The 26,247-nt window shown below is 37.3% G+C and overlaps 2 protein-coding genes across 19 annotated transcripts in view; one reads left to right on the top strand and one right to left on the bottom strand.

Moving 5' to 3' along the window:
- Window positions 1-1,808, top strand: part of tbc1d23 (TBC1 domain family, member 23) — a 31,537-nt gene extending 29,729 nt beyond the window's left edge. For both annotated transcript variants that reach the window (XM_067459656.1, XM_067459658.1), the window contains one exon: window positions 471-1,808. In XM_067459656.1, coding sequence (XP_067315757.1) covers window positions 471-555 — 85 coding nt within the window. In that variant the 3' untranslated portion in view covers window positions 556-1,808. The remainder of the gene's footprint in view (window positions 1-470) is intronic.
- Window positions 1,809-2,206: 398 nt separating this feature from the next.
- tp63 (tumor protein p63) overlaps window positions 2,207-26,247 on the bottom strand; it is a 64,550-nt gene continuing 40,509 nt past the window's right edge. For 7 of the 17 annotated variants that reach the window (XM_067459639.1, XM_067459638.1, XM_067459642.1 and 4 more), the window contains 11 exons: window positions 23,970-24,218; window positions 12,966-13,152; window positions 12,752-12,867; window positions 12,217-12,326; window positions 11,975-12,111; window positions 11,664-11,746; window positions 10,828-10,952; window positions 6,533-6,675; window positions 3,931-4,117; window positions 3,732-3,825; window positions 2,207-3,570 (listed from right to left, as the gene is read on the bottom strand). In XM_067459639.1, coding sequence (XP_067315740.1) covers window positions 3,268-3,570; window positions 3,732-3,825; window positions 3,931-4,117; window positions 6,533-6,675; window positions 10,828-10,952; window positions 11,664-11,746; window positions 11,975-12,111; window positions 12,217-12,326; window positions 12,752-12,867; window positions 12,966-13,152; window positions 23,970-24,218 — 1,734 coding nt within the window. In that variant the 3' untranslated portion in view covers window positions 2,207-3,267. Of the gene's footprint in view, window positions 3,571-3,731; window positions 3,826-3,911; window positions 4,118-6,532; window positions 6,676-7,275; window positions 8,754-10,827; window positions 10,953-11,663; window positions 11,747-11,974; window positions 12,112-12,216; window positions 12,327-12,751; window positions 12,868-12,965; window positions 13,153-23,969; window positions 24,219-26,247 lie in introns of those variants that run through there. The other 10 variants (XM_067459644.1, XM_067459653.1, XM_067459643.1 and 7 more) reach the window with 7 other exon arrangements.

The following is a 26,247-nucleotide window of genomic DNA, read 5'->3' as shown; positions in this document are numbered from 1 at the left end:
ACCGCAAAAAACTATTATCGTCCAAATAGGGCTTATGGAGGGGTCAGAGAGCTCTTGGATTTCACCGAACATATCTCGATTTGTGTTCCAAAGATGAACGAAGGTATTATGGGTTTGGAATGACACGAGGGTGAGTAATCAATGACAGAAATGTAATTTTCGGGTGAACTAACCCTTTAACTGTATATGCAGAAGTTCTTAGCTTACTTGGAACATAGTATTTGGTGTCATTTTACTTGTCTTTGGATGGTTTGTAAGATTGAAAGCATTCTTCTAGAAAAGCAATTCAACAAGCTTAGCTCACCTATTCTGGCATGTGTAAAAAAAAGTTATTTGGGTTTTTTATTTGGGGTTACTTGCTTCCTGAAGACTTCCGTAAGACAACACAATGACAGTTGATTTTTGAAAATGCTCATGTTTTACACATTTAGTTTTCAGTTTTCAGATATTTCTTATCTTTTTGTTTCAAGGTATTTAATTCCAAATGCTGGTGACGCCACTAAAGTCATCAAACAGCAAATCATGAAAGTTTTGGATGCTATGGAGAGCTCTTAGTGACAGACATCAGCGATGCTTCACTCTGGTCATCCAGGAGACACAGCTCCAACCAAAACAGCCTGAAGGGGAAGGAGGGAGTAGAGCATTCCCACAGTTTTTTTTTTCTTTTTTTTTTTTTCTTCATGATCCCCCGCCTCCTCCCTGGGCAACACTGACGTGGACTAATGTCAAGACTCTTTGGGCACGTTGCCATCATGATTGACAGAAGTTCTAAGACTTTGGGCGTGGAGATGTCAATTTGAGCCTGCGTTAGAAATGGTTATTTTGTTCATTTTGCTTTATTTCGATTTCTGTTTTGAGAAACTGACCTAATTAAGCAAGTTCGATTTATTATCTCTATCTGTCTCGAGCCTTAATGAGCTATAGCTTTTTATATAGCGTCTTAAACAGGTCCTCTGGATGAGAAAACCGTTTTGGAACCTCAATTAAGGAACCATATTGCTCTTTATCTGCTTTAATGTTCTTTTGCTATTTGAAGATGTAAACATTATATATTGCTGAAAACTCATGTAACAGAAAAGTTTGACATATTTATCAGAGCAGTGTTTTTACAGCAAACCAATTCGCCAGGAGCCTCATCACAGGCATTGGGGTGAATATGTATACTTAATTTTCATATTTGGAAAGTACAGTTGCTTGCACAAGAGGCTGCACCAGTGTGACGCACATATACTTCCATACAACTCTGCTGCTCTCTGTACCGATTCACTCAAATGCTCAGAAATTGGTAACTTTTTTTTGTTTTGGATCACCTGGTTCCATGAAGTTGTCTTGTGATTGTGGCTTTCAAGATTAAAAGGAACGGTTGATGAGACTATGTCAGTAAACTGGGCCTTCTATATGTAATGACCGAGTTTACCAGAGAATGTGAATTGAGAAAGTTGAAGAGGCTAATAATTGAGTTAAGTGGATTAGCATCTTTTGAGAGTGGTTCAGTAAAACAAGTATAATGTATTGATGCTGAAGCATTAAAGAAAACTGGCTTGTGAATCCAGTGTCCATCAAAAATAAATGTATACGCAAACCTTTTATCAGTATCAATCAATCTATACATAAACCGTAAGAGGTCAAATGAATATGAGGGAAATTTTTCACACTACTACTAGTTCTACTTAACATGACCTGTAGGTTAAAGAGATGTTCATAGGATTGCCCCCAATGCTCAACTTTTTAACCTTGGTTTATTGTCTGTTAAAGCCACAGAATGCTATTTATAAAATCTCTGTTTGAATAAATCAAAATGAGGTCCACCCTGTCTTGACTCTTATATTTGAATGAAACCTGTTTGATTGACTTAAAGCTGCTGTCCGTAACTTTTTTTGTGTTCAAGATTTACAAAAATTATATAATGAGAACGTACAACGTGAATCCATTTTCCAAACCGTGTTTTTGTCTTACCCTGAATCATTATGGTACACTTACTATAAGTGTTTATATTGGGACTATTTCAGGCCAGACTGGTAGGTACCGCTGCGGAGGAGCACAGTCCCTGCGTGATCCGCCATAGACATAAGCAGAGAGAAGTAGCTCCGGCTGCAATGTTCTTCCGCAAGATGCATGCAGTTCTGTTTAATAACCACTAGAGTGCAAAAAGTTACGGACTGCAGCTTTAATTATACAAAAACAATGTTAAATGATATTTGTTTTATTTTTGGTTTATATCAAAATAAGTACATTGCAACATATTTACAATAATTCCTTATCAATAGTTTGATAAAGAATTGTTTACTCAGTTGTCAAATAAAAGTGAAATAAAAAAACTGTACAATATTGCCACAAAAGGCTAATAATGAGCATCGAGTGAATTGGAAATTGGTTTAAAAAAATACTGAAGCCATATTACATTGACAATGTACAAACACATCGGCCAATGAACCAATAAAATCACTCTTATACTTTTAGAGGCCAGTAAACAGCAATTCAATTCAATACTTACACACTGCAATTCTAGTATTGGAGTGTTTTCGACTCACAAATGAGAGATACAAAGGGTTTACAGTGTTACATAGAGGCTACATGACAACATCAGTCTTACACCACAAATAAAAATAGATGAATAACACTTTCTGTGACAATAGAGAACCATGTGCGATTCGAAATGCATACAATCAAAACCGACAGACATCAGCCTTTTAAAAATGACATTGTTCAACCGCAAGGAATTCTCTAAACAGTGATTACAATTAACACTAAAGCTCCAGCTGGAAGGAAAATGCTTGTTTTGTTCGGCTTTTATACAAGAAAAGAATAGAACAATAACGTAGAAATATACCTTTGGCCGTGTAAAAAGAAAAAGCAAGAAACCCCAAACGTTCAGTGTGTATTTTATGAGTAGTAACGACAGAATTTCTTAAGTGCTTTGTCTCAAGAAACAGTAAAAAAAAAAAAAAAAAAAAGACAACATCTAGCAAAGCACCATTTCCCCTCAGCCACAGCTGCTTGCGTTCATTAAAGGGGCTTGAAATGACAACCAGAGCTAAATCCACCAGAAGGAAATGAAACCATAAAGGACTTTAAGTGCATTTTATCTGCCCGTTTAAGTTTAAGTGAACTAGACTATGAGGCTCACAGTTTTTTTAATCATCACTTGCTTAGGAAAACTGTGAAACGATCTGGACCAACACCAAGTGTGTTAATTTAAAACAGAGAGAGTGTGTGTGTGTGTGCACAGCGAATGTACACTGTTGTATGTATTTATGTATAGCATGTTCATTCGCCCTCCTCCTTGATGCGCTGTTGCTTGTTGCGGCGAGAATCGGGAGCCAGGTCAAAGGAAAAATCGGTCCAGTCATCTCGCGGAGGGAAGGAAATGGTCTGACGGAGAGTGAAGCGCACCGCATCGATTACGCGCTCGCCTCTGGCTTCGGTGGAGCCCACGCTAACAGTGGATGTCCCGCTAGAGGTGCGCAAGATGTGGGGAGGTGGAGAAAACTCCATGGTCTGCCGGTACTCCATGATTCCTTTCCAGATTATGTGCTGGAATTCTGTGGGAATCTTCAGCCTGGACAAGTCCTGTGGATGGATATACCACAGAGCTCATGAATACGGCAGCCACTGCTCTCATCTCTCTGTCTCCACAGACATTCCAAACAACCCTGACATTTACTGTGCTGTAGTTCCGCATTAAACAATTCTAGGCAAAAGACTCTTAAGGAGAAAGGCAAATTCCTCACCTCCAAGTTGTAGTTCTCAATCTGGTAGATATTGCTCAGTCCTTGGGCTGTGAAATAGTCCAAACAGGCTGAACAGCCCAGCCTCAACAGGAAACTGCAATTGACAGATATTACATTTTAAAACAGTATTACAATAATGTCATTTCCCTTTCACTAATGTGCCATTTCAGGGAGACTTACTGCGAGTGTATTTGTGTACCTGGAAATACTGTTGTCCATTGGGTAGGGTGGAGGGGGTGTGCAGTGAGAGGAGGGCACCATTTGTAACTGAGGCTGCAGGGGGTTGGTTGGGCTCAGGCCACTCATGTCTGTGTTCATTGGAACAGGGCCACCCATCATGGGAGGGGTCACTGAAGGGAGGGGAAAGTGTTGAGACTGTAATAAACCTCAAAAAAAGGAAAGAAAAAAAGGGGGAAATAAAATGGTAACACTTTACAATAAGGTTCAATCAGTTAATTCATTAGTTATCACCAACATACTTGTACAGCATAATCACTTCTGCATATACTAATACAATTTTGACATTTCAAGTTGTGCAAATGAACATGACTGTGTAATGAACAAACATGCATTACCAATGAACAATGATTATGTGTACGCGTGCGTTTTTTAATGAATCATTACGATTTTTTTATTCTCTTATGCTCGGTAAAATCAATTTTGTGACATATTACATTTGCAAAGAACTTAAGGATATATTTTCTATTTGAATATATTTGAAGATTTTCAGCATCATTATTCCAGTCTTCAGTGTCACATGATCCTTCACAAATCATTCTAATATGATGATTTGCTGTTCAAAAAACCCTCTGATTACCAACAGTTTTTGCAGCTTAATATTTTCGGGGAAACTGTGATACGCTACCGTACAATACCATACATAAATTGAATCCAATTGCTGAATAAAGTATTAATCATAATGTTACAAAATATTTAATTTAATTTAAAATAAATTATGTTCTTTTGATCTGTTCATCAAATAATCCTGAAAAAACAGTTATAATATATCTCAGTATTAACGATTTTAATATATTTTTGATCAAATAAATGTGACCTTTGTGAGCATAAGAGTTGTTAAAAACTCGTAATGATACCAAAACTCACTCTCTCCCTATATATATATATATATATATATATATATATATATATATATATATATATATATATATATATATATATATATATATATATATATATATATATATGCTATTCATTGTTTATATTCATGATATCAAATGCATTAATGTTGTAATAAATCGATTTATTTGAACCTTATTGTAAAATGTTAACAATAAAATAAAAGTATGTAATATTCCCTTGTCCCTAAATTAATGTATTATAACCTATATATTATACATTAAATAAACACCCGAGGGCACCAAGTATGCATTAGCTGATTTTAGAAAACATGACACCTAAGGCATATTTCACAAAGCATATTTATCATGTAGAAGTACATTTTGACAGTGCAAGTGTGCCGAAGGGAAGGCAGATTCTCCCACAAAGATCTAGTTCAATTTTAAAAGGAAACTGTCGGTCAAAGTGACATTGAGAACTGAGAATTTATCAAGCCCAGACAGGATCTCCTTCACTGAGGAGAAAGGGTTTGTTTAACTTATACATTTGTAGATAGACGGCAGAAAAACGGCAGATTATCGAAATAAATGTTATGATCCAGGCTGTGCAGGGGACATGAGGACTTTTCATACACTTCCCACAAATAAAAAATGTCAACAGTCATGGTTCATGTCTATTTACAATCGGATACCGCAACAATTTAGTCCAAAGTTGTTTGTTTGCTCGGCCCATTTCACCACGGACAGTTTTTCTAACCTGGGACAATATCAAGCAGGATTCGCTCAGTGTCTAAAACTGAAGAAAGGGCCAATTCCAACCATATTCCTGCAAGCAGTAAGTAGTGATTTTAACCACTTCTTGACTGTCGAACCCATTTCTGATTAAATTGAAAGTTTCTTAGTAAGACAACATTAACAATAATATCCCCTGGGTTGTCTAGATCTATCGCAAGATGCTAGTACAGTAACATTGGAAACTCCAAGTAGCACATATAACAGTGCCAGTGTCATAAAATACAACAGTAGATACGTATGTCAATCCCTTTTGACGGCTTGAAATTAGCCTAAATTTCATCATCAACACAACTCAGAAGCAAATTACTACTACTGTTTAGTTGCTTACAGATCGCTCACGCGATCCTTGTAGCTAACGTCACCTTCTTCACCATCTAAGTTAAAACAGTCATTTGACAAGACTTCTAGTCAATTTGTTAAATAAATATAAAGTTTTGAGAACTGCAGTATGATTATTTTGCAGCAGGTGAGTAGTAAACATGACACTGACTATTTTGAGTGGCTTCTACATTACTTTGTTTGGCTAAATAAATCGACTTTTAAATCAGTACTCTACTGTCAAACTGTAACATTACTGTACAAACAACATATTTACGCTCTACACCTATCAGTTTGTGATTTAAAGTTAAGAAGCTATCATCAAATCCTTGCCATGACAGATGGTATAGATGTGTTATCTGTCATTGAAGCGTGCAGTGAAAAAGCAAATCAGAGCAGAGCTCAATATTAATATTCATGACTCTTCCAAATAAGGCAAAAACAGAGCATTACATCCTAGGAACAATTTCTAGGGTTGTAAATGGACCTGTAAAACCATATCTGGACAATGTTTGACCCTGAATAAGCCCCATACCCTCTATTTAGATATCAGAGAACAATTTAAAATATTGTTTCAAATCAATCTAGGGCACCTTTAAATAAAGGACTTACTGTCTGTTAGTCCGCCAGCCATGCTGGATGGGGTGAGTGTGTTGCGCTGTTGGGGGTTGATAAGCTGACTGACTGACGGCAGCTTGTTCTTGCCGAGGGTGGGTGAGCTGGAACCGAAATTAGGCTGGGGTGGCAGAGAGCTCCTGAGGGAGAGAGAAAGATAGAGGGTCTGATACGGTCATTGGATATTTGCTTTAACTGGTAGCTTAGACGTCCTCTATAGTTTACTGAACTCTTCCAATAAGCTTATATACCCAGACAGCAACATAGTGTTGGCCCAGATCATGTGGAATCCATGTTGACCAGATGTGGGCTGGATCTGGACAGAAACTATGTTGCTGTCCGGGTAGGCACATTGCAGAAAAGTGTGCTATGTTGTCATGATTAAATATTTTCTATAAATGTTTTGGACCTTATGAAAGGTCTCTAACATGTTTGTGTTGTTCTCAGCATAGAGGCAAAAATTGTATATATTCTGGTGTAGTAGTCTAAGTGTACAGAAATTGAAATTCAATCAATCAATCAATCAATCTATCTATCTATCTATCTATCTATCTATCTATCTATCTATCTATCTATCTATCTATCTATCTATCTATCTATCTATCTATCTATCTATCTATCTATCTATCTATCTATCTGTCTGTCTGTCTGTCTGTCTGTCTGTCTGTCTGTCTGTCTGTCTGTCTGTCTGTCTGTCTGTCTGTCTGTCTGTCTGTCTGTCTGTCTGTCTGTCTGTCTGTCTGTTCATCCCCATCCGAAAATCAAAATGGTTTGGTTTCCTACATTCTTTGAAATATATTTTCTTCCACAGAAAAACAAAAGTCATAAAGATTTGGAATGACATTAGAGTGAGTAAATTTTATTTTTGGGTCAACTATCCCTTTAACTTGCATCTGTTGCTTTCATTGTTCACATACAATATAACAACTACACTAGGTGTTTCGCTTCATTGATATTTTGAAAACCCTGCTGACTGAAAGAAAGGCCCTGACAATTCAAGGAAAATGAGAATCAACAAGATAAAGGAGAAAAAAAGAGAATAAGGAGGAAGTGTAGGGATAGGAACACAAAAGCAGAGAAGTTATTTATTGAATAGTAGTAACTGACAAAAGTGCAAGAGCCATTGAAAATACAACAACCATTAACTTCATATGAAATAACAAAAGGATCTGTCAACACTATAGCATTCATTTCCTTTTTCTCTTAACTGCCATGTACATAGCAGAAAATACTTTTTTTTTAAAGAAAATGCACAAATAATCAAGACAAAACGGACAAAAAAACTGCCCAGCAGTACATTTTACAAAACATGACCAGCATTATCAAAATTCAGTCATCAATAAAGTCTATCCCCCCACGTTTATAGACAACTCAGTGAGTCCAGCTCCAATAATAAAATGAAGACAGAGGCAAAAACAAAAAGCCATTTAAGATAAACCATCATCAAGAGTTTAAAGAAAAACTATGAGTCCCATAAAAAGGTGTGTGCTTGGTTCCTGGTCAGTTTTGACATCCAGGATTATTCAGAGAGTTAGAAAGAAGAAAAACAGATGGAAAGAAGAGACAGAGAGACAGGGGGGAGAAGAAGAGAGAAATAAGGTGGTCAGTTGACAAGTTGCTATACTGTTTATGTGCAATGTGTTTCTGTGCAATACCAGCAGATCATAATAAACACTGAGGCAACAAGCCGCTTCAGTTACAAGGGCCCTTTAAGAAACATCAAACACGGAAAATAAAATGTTTTCGACACTTCAGATTATTGAACAAGAATACTAATGCAACTAAATCTGAGTGTAGGGTGACTGTAAGCAAATTTAACACACAAATGGATCTTTTCAATTGATAAAGAAGCGCCACAGTCTAGAAAGTACACTTTGGAGGGACAAAATCATGCAATGGACTTTCCAAAATATATTTAAAATTACTTCACTTGAGAGCTCACATTTAAAACGAGGTCTTCAGGTGGTAGAAACAAAATCCTGCGTTCAGCCTATTTGTGGCATGTAAAAAGTCTAGGAGTTACCACAGGTGACACTTTGGAGAAGCACAAGGAGCCCCTTGAGGGGTAGAGGATGAGATGTAGAAGAGATGGAGATAGATGAGCGAAGATGCTCTGAGGGAAGAGGAATGTGATTCCTGTTTTCAGGAAGCACTGAAGCGCCTCTTCTGCTCACCTATTGGGTCCAGAAGCTCAGAGCGCAAGCGGGCCCTTAACAGACTGTAGGAAAGAATCAAAGATAGACAGTGAGAAAGAGAAATACAGGAAAATGCAGGCAGATGTGAGGAGAGAAGGGAGAAAAAGAGGTGGAGGAACAACAAAATGTCAGGAAAAATGAAAAAGATAACACCATTTGAACAGATATTACACTGTATCGTAAAATAAAAGAGATGAGGTGATGATAGGGTAACTGGAATTGTATTAGTCTAAAATAAATGAGGTATACATATGTACATATATACATATGTGTGAATCTACAAATCTTCAAAGCCTCGTTCATTTAAATAAAATTACATTATGTGATTTAAATGTGCTGAATGATATGTCAACCAAAGACCAAAAAAAGGCTTAGCAAACTAAGTTAAATCATCTGATATTAGGATGCATGATTTTTCTCCATCTTTTAGCATGTGCATGAATCATTCCACAAGGTGGCAGTAAGTTGCAACTATGGAAGTCATTTCTGTATTTAAACTGTAGAGACAGTGAGAAAGAACAAGGAGGAAATCAACAAAATAAAACGACCAACCCACTGAATCTATGAGAGAAAGAACTTTATTTAAAACGGAGGGTTGGGGAGAACAAACAGATTTATGATAGAAGAGGGAAGAAACAGCATGCAGACAAAGCTGAAAATGATCAAACCACACTTGTGCCAGGAAATGTTAAGTAAACCACCTATTTAATCAGGACAGGGATGCTTTTGTACTCCATTAACAGATACTCAAATGATAGCTTTGGAGAGCCAAACGATGCACATTTCACAGCCTCTGTGCTCTTTTCTTGTTCGTGTACAAAGAGACAAACAAACCCTAAAATCACCAGCCTTTCTTTTACATTTTCTCATCCTAATTAAAGCTGTTTAAACCCATTAAAGAATGATCATTTTAAGCCACGGGCTCCCTTTGGAATATCCATGGGTTTTTAGTAGCCTATAGCTGTTATTTATTTAAAAGTAAATGTGGTCTATGGTTAATATTACTAAAGTTTTTTTTACATTGAATATTAATAATCACAAGAACTGCCAAAAACATGTAACCAAATCTTTATCTTACTCCTAAATCTGAAAAAAGGCTTTTCTGAAAACCCATTAGAACTTCCCTAGGGAATCCATGGCGAATCCAGTTGACCTACAAACTGATGTCATGACTGAACAGCTCAGTTGGGTGTGGATGGTTTAAACGTTCTTAAGGAAATTTACAAGAAGAAAAGCATTAACATTTAAATTCTCATGGTCAGACATCAGTTGGCTTGTTAATGAGAAAAGCTGGCAAAAGCATTCATTAATGAAGGGCGACAAGGCCCATTTAAGGAATAATTACAGGTCTCTCCCTCCCCCTCTGTTGAGCACTATTACAGCAGATACAGAAGATGATTCTGAGGAAACTATGCCAAAGGTTAAGAGCAGACTAAATTTGCATTTACCACGAAGACCAATAAAATTTGCCTGCAGAGTATAAACTTGTTTGACTCGAATTAAGTTCTGTCGTAATCTTACCATCCAGTGGAAAAATGGGAATAAATCAGAGCAAGGTACACCCTTAATGAGAAGCCAAGCAGAATGCAAAAAATAGCTCATATAGTGTTTGATTAAGGTTTTGATTTGGTGTGATTAATGGCTAGTCGTTTAACATCATCAGTGATGCACAACACAAATCTCATGCAGATGCAATCCAAACGAATACGTCCATGCTGTAACCAAGATTATATCATCAGTGTGAGAGAATTAAATTGCCACGTTTAGTTCCATCATATGAGGTGGAAATGAATGGCTGATTAAGCAACCCAAACATTGAAATGGCAAAGCCAGTTCACAGTCAGTTAATGAGCAATCACAATCAAACCCATAAGCGTTGAAAGCAAGCAGGTTGATCAAGTTATAAAAACGCTGCCACAAATATCAATCTGTGGGTGGACCTTGCTAGCACAGTGTGATATTTGTCTATAGTTTTGCTGTGTCTAGTCACATTATAAAAAATGAGGAAGAGCTGAGGATCAATTTTCTCAATTCTCCAATGAGGCAGAATCAGCCCCATTTTGTTAGGGAATCTTTCTGCATGAGAAAGGTACTCACTGTTTCTGCAGTAGGTTCTGCTGTTGCTGTCTGTATGACTCAATAGTGTGCTGAGGGAGGAACTGCATGAGTTCCAAAGACTCTTTGATTTTCACCAAAATCTCATAGATTTCACGGCCTTTAATCTGAAGCACAGAGAGGGAGAGAGGAGGGGTAAGTCTGGATGTCAAACGTATAAATAAGAACATAAAAAGCATAATGCATACATTTAAGGCATTCTTTAAAATGTATTAACTTTTCTTTCTGTAACACTTTTTATGAAGTATGAACGTTCGTCTTAATGCATTGTATAGGTATTCATAATTCATTTAATAATCTAGATTAATGTTAATTTATAAATACACTGTTGTTCATTTGCAATTCGAAATACTACTAAATACTACAATAAATAAATAATTAATAAATAGCATATGTAGAAATAATCAGAAAAATATTATTACATCAGGGTAATCATTTTAACCTAGATCGATAAATGCTGGTAAATTACAACCATTGTTACTTGATTGATATTATACCTAATTAACGGATTATCTTTTCATAAATTATTGTTTATTGTTATCATAACAGTTACAATACATTACTATAATAACATTTTCACAGTTAAAAAGTAGCATTTAAACTCTAGTTAACATATAGTTTGGTGTTTTTTAATAGGTTATATAATATAAATAATAATAAAAATGCATTATAAAAGCAGGCTTCATAGACAGTCGTGTTTAAAAAATAGCTAGATAGAGAGCAACAGAATGGAAGAAAAGTTCCAAAGTGTAAGTCTTGTCATTTATTTAAAATTAATAACTGATGTTGAATACTGCAGACAAAGTAGTGATACTCACAGGCAGACAAAACACTTCCTCATCGGTGGATCTTCGCTTCTTGATGGAGGGATGCTGAGACAGGTGAGAGGCCTGGCGGAAAGCTGTGGAAGACAGATATAGAGGGAGTGAAACGGCTGCAAGAGAAGATCTGCAAGCACGAGAGGCAGAGCTAAAGCACAGAACAGGAGGAAAAGTTGCAGTGTGTGTGTGGGTGTTTGCTCAAGAAGACATGCGGTATCTATAGAGAGGATAGGACTACCGAGGAAAAAGAAACATGCAATGTATTTGTGTTAGATGAAGCCCAGTCACCAGCCCCCAGCACTACTTACGGCGTTTCGTACCCTCACTGCTCTTTGTGCCGTCGCTGACATGCTGTTTGCGGATACTGTCCTCGTCAGCTTTGCGATCACGTCCAGGACACGCGCAGATGCGAGCCTCAAAACACCTTCGGCCCAAAACCTGACCACTGGAGAGACCATTGAGGAAATTTAAGCAGGGTTCCATATTTACTCTTCCACAAATGAGGGATATTTAATTAAGTACAATCCAATATGATTTAAAATAGTCTTACTCTCTGGTTTCCAAAGTGACAATGATAAGAATAGGCCGTCTGTTCATTCCGCCAACACAGCTGGAGTTACACATGAAATTGTACAGGATGGTTGTGAACTCTGTGCCCACCTGTTAATAGGGAAAAAACGTGTCATACACCACACAGTTGTTCTTTCTGTAGAGCTGTTATGTTGTTTTAAAGTTACATCTGTTAGGATTGATTTCAGGTGTGCAGGGTATGTAGGGAGAGCCAGGTTCATTGAGCTGTGTATGTGTGTGTGTGTGTGTGTGTGTGTGTGTGTGTGTGTGTGTGTGTGTAGTTGTTAACCCTACGTTATGAGGACCAAATGTCCCCACAACGAAAACTGCTTATAAATCATACTAAAGTGATATTTTTGCAAATGTAAAAATGCATAAAGTTTTGTGTGATGGGTAGGGGAAAGAATATACAGTTTGTACAGTATAAAAATCATTACCCCTATGAAATGCCCTCAAAATAATAGAAATACCAGTGTGTGTGTGTGTTTGTGTGTGTGTGAGAGAGAGAGAGCTACCTGAGGGGGCTCGTAAGGCACCAGCACACTCTGCCGCCCTGTAATGGAATCCTCCACGTATTGAGCGTGACTGTTCCCCTCAACCCTAATAAGGTGACTGGGTGGGGCTATTTGGCCTATTGAACACAAAAGTCAGTCGATTATATCACCCAGCTGAAGATTAAAAAAGCATTTAATGACATTTTTGGAGTACAAATTTAGAAGAGTGACATACCATCATTGAATTCTCGGCTCAGTTCATGGTTCGGGCAGCGTTTGACCACCTCAGTAACATGCTCAGCTTTCTTGTAGACAGGCATGGCCCGAATAACTGCACCCTGAGGTGGATTGGTAAGGACCTTGATTTGAATAGGACAGGTCTTGGCAATTTGACAGTACAACTTCTTCAGCTCTGTGGAGTACTAAAGAAAAGACAGAAGAGTTTGGTTAGTAAATGGGATAAAAAAAAATGACTATCTTTAATATCACTGCACACAATTCAAAAAAATCTTTTTTTGCTTTCTTTGAGAGCTTTTGCACAATGTTCATGTACAGAAAGGCTCTCGTAAACACAGCCAATGCAGAGGTAAAACAGCTGCAGTTTGGCAACCCTTTAGTGGAATAAGTGCCATATAACCATCTTTAAAGGGAAGAGCAGCTGGCACTAGCCGGCAGGACTTCTGGTTCTGTCCTACAGCTGTCATGGGTTGAGATATACCTGTGTTTAAGCACACGGAGATGTGTTTTCCAAACCACCTGAAGCATGATTTATCTACGAAGATGTCAGGACTCATTTTGTTGCTGATATCTGATGTAAAAAAAATTACCCTGATGTGATAATATTTCTGGTGTTGAGCCCTGAGCTCAAATGCCTTTAATATGCCTCATTCATAAAACAAATTTCTGTCTAAATCAGTGGTTTTCAACATTTTTAACCCTGCATGGTCAACAATATTTGCAGACCCCGCTCCCTTTTTAATTTACAGAAATGTGAAAGGTCCACATATTAAAATAGTACTAAAATAAATAAATTGTAGCATTCTAGAAGTTTAGGTGTGAATTTAATTGTTTGCCGTATTTAATAAGTCATATTGAGGACCCCTCAGATTATAACCAGTATAATTCATTAATAATAGCCTGGATACCAGCCGAACTCAGCCCCACCCACAACATTTGAGCTCGGGCAGTTCGGTCTGGACTTGATCTATAGAAGAGTGATTATGCCCGAACAGAAACTGTTCGGACCAATGAAATCATCAGGGTGGGCTTTAGACGATGATTGACAGAAGAGAAACAGAAACGTAATCATCCACGTCATCAAAGGCGCTTGTATTGAATTTGTTCAAATCCTTGGAGAGCTTGTTGTATATGCAGTCACTATTTCTCTCTGAAATGAAGATCATGTTGGTAAGTACTCTGTGTGAATTATTAAATTCTTTCTTTTACAACACCCGCAAAGATCATTTATTCCAACGCGCGTGCAGACAGGGTTGCCAAGTTTTTACAACAAAACCCGACAACTTTACCCGACAACAATAGCTTCTTAAGGGAGGTTCTCCGGGAAAAAAAAGTCATTTGGGGGGTAAAATGTGTGAAAAAAAAGTCATTTGGGGGGTAAAATGTGTGTAATTTGGCAAGATGTCCTGCTTAAATTTGCATTCCTGGGTCTATATATCACATAACTTTGACCCGCAGACATGTAAAACAACAAGCGGAAAAAATAGCAGACTTGGCAACACAGTGCAGTTGAGTACTGTTGACATTTGACGTTATGCGTCGCTTCGTTGCTCTGATTGGTTGTAGGTCTATCCATTTGAGCTCTTTCCTGGTTCGGTTGAAACACGCCTCATAATCATAGCCCAATGGAGCAGTTTCAGACTATTATTAGATATTAGCAGATATTCTGACTAGAATTGACCACGTCTACATTAATAATACTATTCTTATACAAATATGTTCAAATCAACAATTTAAGTAAGATTGGCTTTTTACACAGGAACAGGCTCTGCTGGAGTTTCGTTAGTTAGGTTTTTGTTTCTAAATGCATGAAAATTAACATTTAACTGCACTGTAAAAAAAAATTATATTATTTTTAAAATAAGTTACCTGGTTGCCTTAAAACTTTGAGTTAATTGAAATAAAAAGAGTTTTAAGAGAGTTTTAAAAGAGTTTTAAGTTAATACAATTAACATTTTTGAGAATCAACAACCTTTACTAAAATATTAAAAGATTTTTTTAAGCATATTGGGTAATTGTGCGTGTTTTATTTGTGATGACGCAGTAAAATTGTGCTATTTTCATGATTTATCAAATTTTTTATGTGGTTCAGATACAATAATATTTTGAGTTTCTACTTATTAAAGCAATTTCCTTCATTGTATCAACTCAAATTTTATATTTCAATAAAAAAAATTTTTTTTTAAAAGTTAAATCAACAGTTTTTTTAAAGTTTTTTTTTTTTTTTTTACAGTGTGTGCATATCATTATTAAATAGGAATCTTATGAAGTAAATCACAACTGCATTTCACAACATCCTCTTCATCACTGATGACAGCTTGATGTTCAGGGTGTCACTGACCACAAATATCTCAATTGCATCACACAGTGTGCTCAAATCATCCTCATCGCCACAGGCTAACACTCAGGTGGTTACTCATACAGCATCATCAAATGTTTAAGATGCTGTCTTACCACACACAATAGGTCCAGGTCAGATCTACGTGATTAAACGGTCTCACAAAGTGTAACCGCCAACATTGTGACAACTTCAAATCACCACTCAGCCACCATCAATGTTGCAAAACCTAATGGTATGTCATAGATTTTGTACTGAAGATAATAATGGCTGGTTGCACATCACTTGTTTTTCAAGGAAAATAGAATAGACCGCGATTTTCTTTGCAGCTTTGAAATGAACTCTTGTGCTGAAAGCAGCGTTGCAAGTACATGGAAAATAACCATGAAGAAAACTTTCCTGTCAAGTTCATTTGAAAAGGTGAAGGAGATGAAGAAGAAAGAAAGAAAAAAAGGCTGTGAACATCGCCCAGGGCTGTTCTGAAGAACAATGCCACATTAAATTCCATTTCTATTAACTTTTGATATGAAGTGTTCCAATGAGAGGAGCCCGTCCCAACACCTGCTTGAGAGCTTTCAGAGTATTACACAATCTTGACAAGAACAAACACACATACACAAATCCTGGCCATTTCCTGAAGGAATTGGTAAGAACAATCTGGATGGTGTAGAAAAACAAAACAAAAAAACACAGTTAAAAGAAAAGAGAAGAATAATCATAAACAAGGAATTTGCCTCCCCATACAGTCTATGATTTTACTGTTACAATTAAGACCATGAAGATACAAGAAACTTTAACAGCATTTACTAATCAAGAATAATGTTAATTTCTACATGTAATAATCAAGCGGCAACCTCCGCCAGTTTCTCTTGAAGCCAATACGGAAGTGACTTAACCTGCAATTCCTGGACTGGCGGCTAGAGACAGGCTCCAGAAGGGAGCAGAATCTCATGTTAAAATGCCCAACTTTACAGCAGAAAAAAACATAATATAGCCTGGTACAAATTGTTGTTTCGGTCTGTACAGTATAGCTAATATTGCCCTTCAGGACATCTGTGAGGGGGGTGAATTTTTTATAACTCATTCGCTTACATTACATAAAGACTTAACATTCTGCATAATTAAGGGCGTGGCCACTTGAGTGACAGGTGGATAGCAGTTTGTCTGTCTGTCTGTTAGTCACCTCAGCTCTGCCCACGTCCCGCCTCTTTGCCCATTTACTGTTATCCGGCAGTGACACGCTGCCAAGATGGCAATGGCTAGCTCTACCATATTTTACGCTTCTATACTGCTCGTCAGAATCCTATGGGTGACGTCATGGACACTACATCAATATTTATTTACAATCTATGGTAATAATACATTTTAACAGGTTTAAAGGTGCACTATGAAACTTTCCGTCCACTGGAGGGCGCCTATTCTAAACAATATGCGTAGTTTGATGACGCCAAGTTTGAGTGCAGCATTTTGGGAAATCAAGACGGGACGAGACGCAGTCGCCGGGCGCGCGCACTATTTCCACTTTTCATGAGTATAAGGTAAAGCAGTTTTGTTAATCATATTAGATACATTTAAGTGTATTTAAAATGATGTTATGATGTTACTCTGTGCGTTTGCTCGGCGCTACTGTGACATATGTTCAAACTGCTAAGAGAAAAGCGCTTCTGCCAAATAAAACCGAGGGTAACGCAGATATGACGCGATTGACAGGCGACTCCCTCAAACGCTATGCTGACACGTCCCGGGTCCCGGGTCCTACATAGTGCACCTTTAATAAACAATAATGAATTAACATTTAATTCACAAATTAACATTAAATATTATGCATGAACAATAGTAACATTATAAAATGTAATGTTTAACAATTTCTGTTATTTTAAAGATTAATAAATTGCTTTACATAATATATCATTACTATAATTTATATTATGCAGTACAATTCATTGTTAGTTCACGACTAATGCATTAACTGATATTAAGTGTTTTTTTGTACACGTTTTTGTCAGCTCCACTGAAAATAGGTCTGCTATACGGTCCATATTTTCACCTCCCTGACTTGTCATATCTCTTGCATTCGCTGATGATGTCTTCATCAGAAAATCAACAGCATACAGCACCTACTCATCATCTGCACTCTCACAAATGACTTGACCCATTTTAGCTCCCGACTAAATTAGCGCCAGGTTGCTTTCACCGAGGGATGATGGAGGTGTTTTGTGCGTGAACTGAACGCACTTTTTGAAAGGTGTTCTATAAAAAAGAAAGATAAATAACTGTAATTGCCCTTCTGCTCCCAACTTGATATGCCCTGTACGCTCCTGTCATTCAGTTAAATGAGGTGAGGGAGAGAAGGGGAGAGGGGAGATCATGTAGGACCAAAGGGAGAGTTGTAGACATGAATGCCAAAGGGTCAGTCGCGCAGAGGCCGCGGCAAAAAAGCCAGAGACAGATATACATGACAGTAGCTTGACATGCTGACAACAAACACCATTCTTACGTATTTTGTAACATCGTAAACTTCAACCTACAAAACTTAACACACAAACAAAGCAGTTGATATACCAACTCTAGCCCTAAAGCAACACATTTTGAGAATGCAAATATGTGTGGAGGCTCCTGTGTTTGCTTAGGGCCAAATGAGCTGCTTCTGACAGGGAAAACACACACACACACACACACACACGCACACACACGCACACACACGCACACACACGCACACACACGCACACACACACACACACACACACACACACACACACACACACACACACACACACACACACACACACACACACACACACACACACACACACACACACACACACACACACACACACACACACACACACACACACACACACACACACACACACACACACATCCATGAAGGGTGGGGCCACACAGTGATCTGATGAATTGGAGGCATTGGCTGCTTTACAGGGAGGGGCACAGTGGTGTTAACATGTAATTATGTTCCAGTCATGGGCTACAATGGGAATTGCACAGCTTGGGAATGTAACAAAAAGTTTAGACTAACTCTTTGAACAAAAAAGGAACTTTTTACAAAAAGGTTTAAATTGTCAATATTATACATTAGGTATCATAAACTAAATAATATTAATGCTTTTATAAATTGATGTTAATTCATAAACATTCTATTGTTTATTGCTATTTAATGTTTATTCATAAATTGTATGATTAATATATAGTCAATGTTAAAGCATAATTTCATTATTATTTATATACTATCATAAAAATGTATTCATATTTTGAATTAACTCTAATCAACTTAAACTTACTTATTTTGAGGCAACATTTCTAAATTTTATTTAAGTTTTTATTTTATTTTATTTTAATTCAGCTTTTATCAAGTACTGAAAACGTTTTTTATTTTTTTATTTTTTAGTTAACAGTAACACCTCATTAGTATACATTATGATATATTAGTATACTTACAAATGTTCATGTTAACAAATTGAACCTTATTGTAAAATGTTCCCCAGAATTAGACTTTGGCAAACTTCAAGATGTTCTCTTGCAAATCACATCTGTATTTTATCAGCTGACAATCAGCCTAATTGATTTTTTTTAGCATGACTGTAATGCATATTTATTCCATATGTAAGGATGTTCTGGTCTTTTACTAATGTAAAATGATGTCAAATTGACACTACAGGCAATCTGTTTTTATGCATCTGTCAAAATTTAGATTTTGGACTTTTTGGCTTTTCAAAAAGTAATTTTTTAGGACTAGTGGAAAGAAAACATCCAAAATACACTTTTAAGTGTATCCTTTATAGCATTTTATCTATTTGTGTCTGTAGATTTCAATTATAGTACAAATCTTTAAAGGCAGTTTTCTCAAAAATGAATTTTCCTCCCTGCACAGTCAGGTGTGAGAAATCTCCACTTTAAAACACTTACATACAGCAAACTTTACCATTTTATTGATCTATATTTCAAAGATTTTTAAAGAGGGGTTTGTTCATTTATTTGGCTGATTTTATACATTTTATTCCCACAAAATTGTAAAAAGTCTAATGTTAGAAAAACAATAATGCAAATTAGAACATATTTAATTATATAATGCCTTGTTTGCATATTTAAAAATGTCAAAAAAAAGTAAAAAAAAAAAAAAAAAAGTTATCTCTTACTGTAATCAATAAAAATCAGAAGTATGGTGATATCTATTAGTTCTATTAGTTATAAAATAAAAAGTGATGATATGGTCCAACTGTTTCTTGATTTATTTTCCATGTCTTTGAAAATGATTACGTGCACTTAGACATAAATCTTATTATTTTTTTATTTTTTTATACATACAGAGATTTATATGTAAACCGCAATCACATATACAACAAACGCACACACATACAGTGCAGTACGTGTTGTGACAAGTTTGCAGCTGTAGTGTGTGTGTTTGAGCAGAGCATGGCTGCGGGCTAAGGCTGTATTCGTGTCTCAGCATGGCGAGGCGGGTTGGCCCAACGCTCTGGCGCCTCTGGTCTTGTCCCACCTCATACCTGACATGTACTATCACGCCCGTTGCTTCTTTCAAAACCAGTTTCATTCGGAAAGAAATAAAATTGTTTTTTTTTTTCTCCCTTTGGCGCAGTGAGGAAAAAAAATGGATAAAAACACCTGTTTGGTGAGTTTGGAAAGCAAAACATTTGCACCCCCTACACTCAAATACGCAGGAAAATGCTAATCTGTAAAATTTCACAGGACATTGCGCATGATCCGTGCTTATTATATTTCATGCTAGAAATGATGTGGGCAAAGTAGAGTTTGCCCATGATTGCATGCTTTTTACACTAGAATACATGGGGAACAATTGTGTTGCATGTTTGGAGCACTTTAGTTGTTGAGCAGGATGCACGCATGATAACCTTCACACCTAAAAACTTTGCAAGGTGTTTATGCATATTTCCCTCAACTGGTTAAAAGGTGAAAATCAGTCCTTTTGTGCAAAAAAGGTGCATATCAACATTTAAATGCAATGCAAAATGCAAATCAGCACCTCTGTTAAGTGCATTTGGAGGGAGATCTTCCTGCAAACTACCCTCATCGAATTCATACTTTCTTGAGTGATGTAAACAAATGCCCCAATGCTTCCTGGCACTAGTTAATGCCCTGTGATTAAATTATATGCTTTGGAAATGTGATCTTTCCCAGAAAATGTGTGACAAGCTTTGGTGTAATTATGCTGGATTTCCCCTCGTTTTGCTCAATGGTCCCCCTGAGTGCTGCCAAATTCTTTCCTCACAGCTACCTTTAGTTCTTCTTTTGCTGAAAATGAAGGTGTTTGCATTTCTGTTCTCGTTCAATTATGCTCTGAAGGTGTCAGACAAAAGGTGGGCTTTAAGGTCACGTCTAATAAGTAGATGCCGGTCCTTTTCAGAGCGCACCATTGTATCTCGACTGCACGAGAAGATGGAGATTATGATCGTGCAAGCGAGCTAATGCCGATGCGTCGGCTACACTGGTGCTGACAGACTGATATCCTCTTTAACCCGGTTCTACCTCTTGCATGGTCTTTAAAAGCACAGGTAACCTTTCATTGTTCAAAAATACAAAACAATGATGAACAACAAATCTCCAAACAGAACCTGTCAGAGAAGTGGCCTTTTCCAGATACGCCTTTCTTAGAAATCATTTCCCTATCATAAAAATCTTTTCAGCCTCAGATTTTTTTTTTTTTGTAAATTAACCTCTCCCTCCTTTTCTTCTTCGTCTGCTTGCTCTAGGTTTTAGGGCTTTTTGTGGCAATGTCAGGGCGAGTCTCGACAAGCTCGTTGACACAAACAAGTCTCAGCTCCATCTCACGAGGCGTGGGACGGGCCTGCAGATGTTCCGCGGACAAGTCTTATCTTGCCACCTTTCGCTGGAACACTCGTCTCTTTGAACGCTATCCTCCCCCAACTTCTATCCTCGTTCTCATCTCCTTGTCCCGCGGCATTATGAGAGACGCAGTCAAAAAGCTTTACTCATTGAGCAGGGAACAGGCCCTTTGGCACTGCAGGGTTCAGGAGGAAGGCATGGAGTATTTACACGAGTATTACTGACCCATTCTTCTAATCCCCAGCTCACTTCTTGAGACAACAACCCTAGTGGTCGCATTCCTTCAATCGTGCCATTCTATACAGGTGAATCAACGGGCAAACAAAACCGTGCCATACCACTGGATGCGTTGATGGGTTGACAGTAAAATGCAAATTGAGGCTCTGCTCTAAAGAACATCAAACAAAACAAAAACTAAGGAGCCAAAGAAAACTGAAAATGATTGAAGGGATGGGTTTCCTCTGAAAATCGAAAATGAACAAACAAGGTTCATGTATGGTTTGTCTTATCGCTGACATCAACCAAAAAAGCAGGATTGCAAAAGCATTCCCGTAAATGATGAGCAGTAGGATGCAATGCCAGGAAATGTGTGTGTGTGTGGGTGTGTGTCATGGAAGCTATATGCAGGATTAGTCTGAGCTGCGTATGGAGAACAAGCGTGGGTTGCATAAAATGCACCCCCCCCCACCAAAAAAAAAAAACCTTACAGTTTGCTAAATTGTTGCATTTCAATTAAAAGCAGAGAAAGTTATTATAACATTCTATTCACTGTGAGAAACGGAAATGTGCATGAGTAGGGACAACATAAACGAGACAACCAAGGGTGTGGTGTCTTTCTCACACCCAGAAGTCTTCTCTAAGTACGGTGAGGTGTCTGACAACTGCTGCCGTATTGGTGAAGTCAAGAAGTGAGGATGACAAGGGCTGTTGTGGGAATAGGGTAAATGTCACAATCCCACACTGCGCTGTAGCCAATGAGCACTGAGCAACTTGCAAACCAATCTCCGCTCAACTTGTTTACTCAAAGATGTAAGACTGCATTACCTCAACTGACTCACTGGTTTTTCAAGACCACAATCTGCCAAAATTCCAGATTAACGAGACATTGGTTTATAATGGCTGGGATCAATTAACCTCAAATAAAGTATTTATCTTATTTAATGTCTGTGATTAAAGAAATTCTACTGAAGCACTCAGGTTAGCCTTGTCAGAAATAAATGCATCACATTTAGCGCAAAAATACAGCAGGTGGGGAAATGAAGAAACAGTATGAAGAAAAGGTTGATCAGACCTCAATTAGCTATAACTAGCTAGCATCCGCTAGGGTGCATTGTCCAACCGAAAACCAGTTTTATTTAGTACTTTTTAGCTGACAGAGATAAGGCTCAGTGCACTGATGGGATTTTTCCCGTGCTACTATAACTAGCCTAGCAAGTTTAGTCAGTTTGATTATAAAGGGGTGACACTTATCTATGCAAAACAAAGCGGCAGCGGCTCAGCTACTGTAATGCTCACTGATGCGCATTGTTTCCGCTATGTGGACATAGCGGTATATGAAAAAAAAAGAACACTCACCAGCAGGGGTCAGTCATGGCCCTTTTTGAACAGTATTTTCCTTTCGTTTTGAATTTTGAATTAAATAATTTCAGATATAAATAATAAAAAAAAAGTATTACATTTTTTATTTTAGAAATGTAGTTACTGCCTACAAGTATTAATCAGATAAAACATTTTGTTGATTAATTTTTTTATATTTTATTTTTAATAACTGCTTATGTTTATTTATACCTGAGTTTGATAAAATCCTTAAAAAGTCACAAAGTAGTACACCATTGAGCAGTAATCGAGGCCAGTTTAAATCTGTGGGGCCTTTTCCCCCTCAGCCAGAGAGAGTTTTGTAACTGACAACTTTCATATAGATCACAGAAGTGCCTAAAGCTGAGATCAGACAGACAAAAACGTTACTATCCTCCTAGAGGAAGAGAACCCTTGACAGCAGAAATCAACTGCTTTAATAAGCACATCACAGAGTCTTTGTCCTTGTGTAACATAGAACCACAATACATTGTCATAACAGAACAAAACACTCCAAATGCCATATATAGATGATTTGTAACCAGAGGGCAGGAGGTCCAATTTCCTGGCGAGGAAATATTTGGTTGTTTCCCTAAAGCCAGACACTTAACCCCAATAGAGATTTAAGGGACAACATGGTATCCTTTCTCCCTTACACCATAAATAAAAGGTATCTGAATAAAGGTTGATTTTTTTAGTTTGTGTGTGTGTGTGTGTGTGTATGTTTCTTGTGATGGGTAGGTTTAGGGGTGTAGGGGGATATAATGTACAGTTTGTACAGTATAAAAACCATTACGCCTATATAATTTCCCCACTTATATAGCGAAACAAACCAGTGAGAGTGTGTGCGCTTGTTTTTGTGAAATATCAGGACACAAATATGTATAATGACATGGGTATGACATAGGTATTACAAGGAGGACATTACCCATGTCCCCACTTTCAAAAGGCTTATAAATCATACAGAATTCGTTTTTTTGAGAAAGTAAAAATGCAGAATGTTTCTTGTGATGGGTAGGTTTATGGGCAGGGGCAGTGTAGGTGGATAGAAAATACGGTTTGTACAGTATAAAAACCATTACGCCTATGGAATGTCCCCACATTTCACAAAAACAAACTGTGTGTGTGTGTGTGTTTGAGTGTAAATAAACAGTATAATGGTATTGTTCGTAGTTTACTAGCAATATATCATAATATAAAATGTATAAAAGTCACACAAAAGTCATATACACAGTTGCTATGACTTACCGTCCAGGTGGCTGACTTGGCTGTGCTGGACTGCTGAAAGGACACATCAAAGGTGTGTGGGCCAGCATAGTCTGTGTTGGATGGGATGGCAGGTGATGGAGACAGGGCCTCGAAGGTTGAACTGGGCTGGGCGTAGGGTGATGGTGCCGTTACATTGTTCTGAGCATGATCGTTGTTGTAGGGGCTGGTGGAGGTGGAGCCACCATTTTGATCCATGCCATTGAGAAGCCCCAGACTTGTATACTGTGGCTAGAGGAAAAACAGGGAGTATTTTGATCAGTATACAATTTTTTCAAGTGTTTATGGTATTAGCAATGTCATATGAACAAAGACGCAATATTCATCAAAACATTAATGAGTTGTTGCCACAATACAGCTTCTTTTGATGTTAATACATCAGGCTATAATGTAATGGTGGGCTTAGAGAAACAGATGATGTGCACAACAGCCAGTGCTCGGCAGACTTAAATCAGTCTTTGTACAGTATGTGCAAGGCAGAGAGAATTATGACCCAAGAGGTTATGCTCTTTATCAAATTGCTCATTAAACAGCCACACTGTACAAAAAAAATTCAGGCCCCAATTGAACATTTTCTAGTGACTGATCACATCTAAATATTTTAGTTGGCCAAATTGAAATTTTGTGAATTAAATTGCATCAAATCTCGGAAATTGGGGCCAGACTTTTTTTTTTTTTAAAGTGCATGTTTGTGTACTTCTAAGAAAGGCAGTAAAAGTCCTTCTATAACAGCATCATATGTCAATCAAGACAGATGAGAAGAATTACCACAAGAATAGTGATGCATTATATAACCATTATTAATTTACTAGATGTAAATTAGTTATAATAATGTTCAATTATTATATATCAGTTATGTTATGTTCTTCCAAGAGTTTTATCTAAAAATGAACGTATTTAGAAAAAAAAAAGCCATGATTCAGTGTGTAATGATTGCTAAGCATCTATTGCCTAAGCATATTTTCAAAGAATCGAAAGTAGCCTAACATCTAACAGGAACAAATAGAGTCTTAAATATGGCACTTCAAATTAACTCATAATTTGCTACTTCTAGCAAAATTCCTTATCCCAGTACATTTTTTTTCTATAGCTGTGAACTGCAGTTGTTTACAATGTAAACAATAATCATATTCAGGACCAATTAAATCTTTAGCACACCTTAATTGCTCTAAGGTTGTTGGTGGGCTCTGTAGGAATGAATAAAGACACTGAATGAACTGGAAGACGCAGTAATAACAAAGGAAGGTGGGGTCAGCGAGGGGGACGGGCAGTGAATGGGGATGCACAGTTCACACGGCTCCTGTTGCCTTGTTCCAGTGAAGGCGCAGAGAGGAATTAAAATGACTGTCATTTGAGAGAAGGAAGAATGTTCTGGAGGTAAGCCAGTCTTTTCCAGCCCCACTCCTCCAGTCCATTCCTTTCCATTTATATATTCCACATTCCTGGATGAGGTGCCATGGTTGTGTGGCTCTTTAGACAGTCATTAATCTCAACCGAGTCCCTTGTTTATTTCAGGCATGGATGGAGACAGCTGTCCAGCTTGCACGCTTCTCCCCTTTCTCTCTCTTTTCCTGTCTCTTTCTTTTTCACTCCCTCCCGATAAAATTCTCCTGGTGCTGCTCGTGGCTCAGGAGAATCGCCAATGGGCCACAATCAAAGATGGGCTCTTTTCTCAGACTGTGATGACGTTTTTCCAATATAGCAAAGTCTTTTTATATTTTCATTTTAAAAACAATATAGGTAATAGTTTAGAATAATGGTTATTAGTTAACATTAGTTAACACAAACTAATAATGAACTGCACTTATAAAGCATTAATTTATCTTTGTTAATGTTAATTTCAATATTAACATTATTCAAATCTTGTTAACATTAGTTCATGCACTGTGAACTAACATTAACAAACCACGATCAGCTGTATTTTTAACAAAGATGAACAATTACACTAACACATATACTGCTCGGTTAGCTCATGTTAGTTATTACATTAACTAATGTTAACTAATGACCATTATTCTAAAGTGTTACCCCTATATACATGTATTACACTATAGTAGCTGTTAAATTATCATTTTAAAATTGGTTAATGATGCTGCATGTTCATGTTGCTAAAACAATGGCTGAGGGAGTGGCTGCAAATGTGATATTTCTCTCTTCTGACCAACAAAATCAATCAATTTTTCCTCTTTTGGAAAGTCCTAAAATGCCATCATTTATTATTATTATTATTATTTTAAAAATAACCCATTTTGTACACCCA

This window comes from Pseudorasbora parva, chromosome 12 (genome assembly GCF_024679245.1).
Source record: "Pseudorasbora parva isolate DD20220531a chromosome 12, ASM2467924v1, whole genome shotgun sequence".
NCBI classification, from domain to species: Eukaryota; Metazoa; Chordata; class Actinopteri; order Cypriniformes; family Gobionidae; genus Pseudorasbora; species Pseudorasbora parva.
Note: the sequence above shows the minus strand (reverse complement) of the source record. Positions and strands in the feature narration are given on the sequence as shown.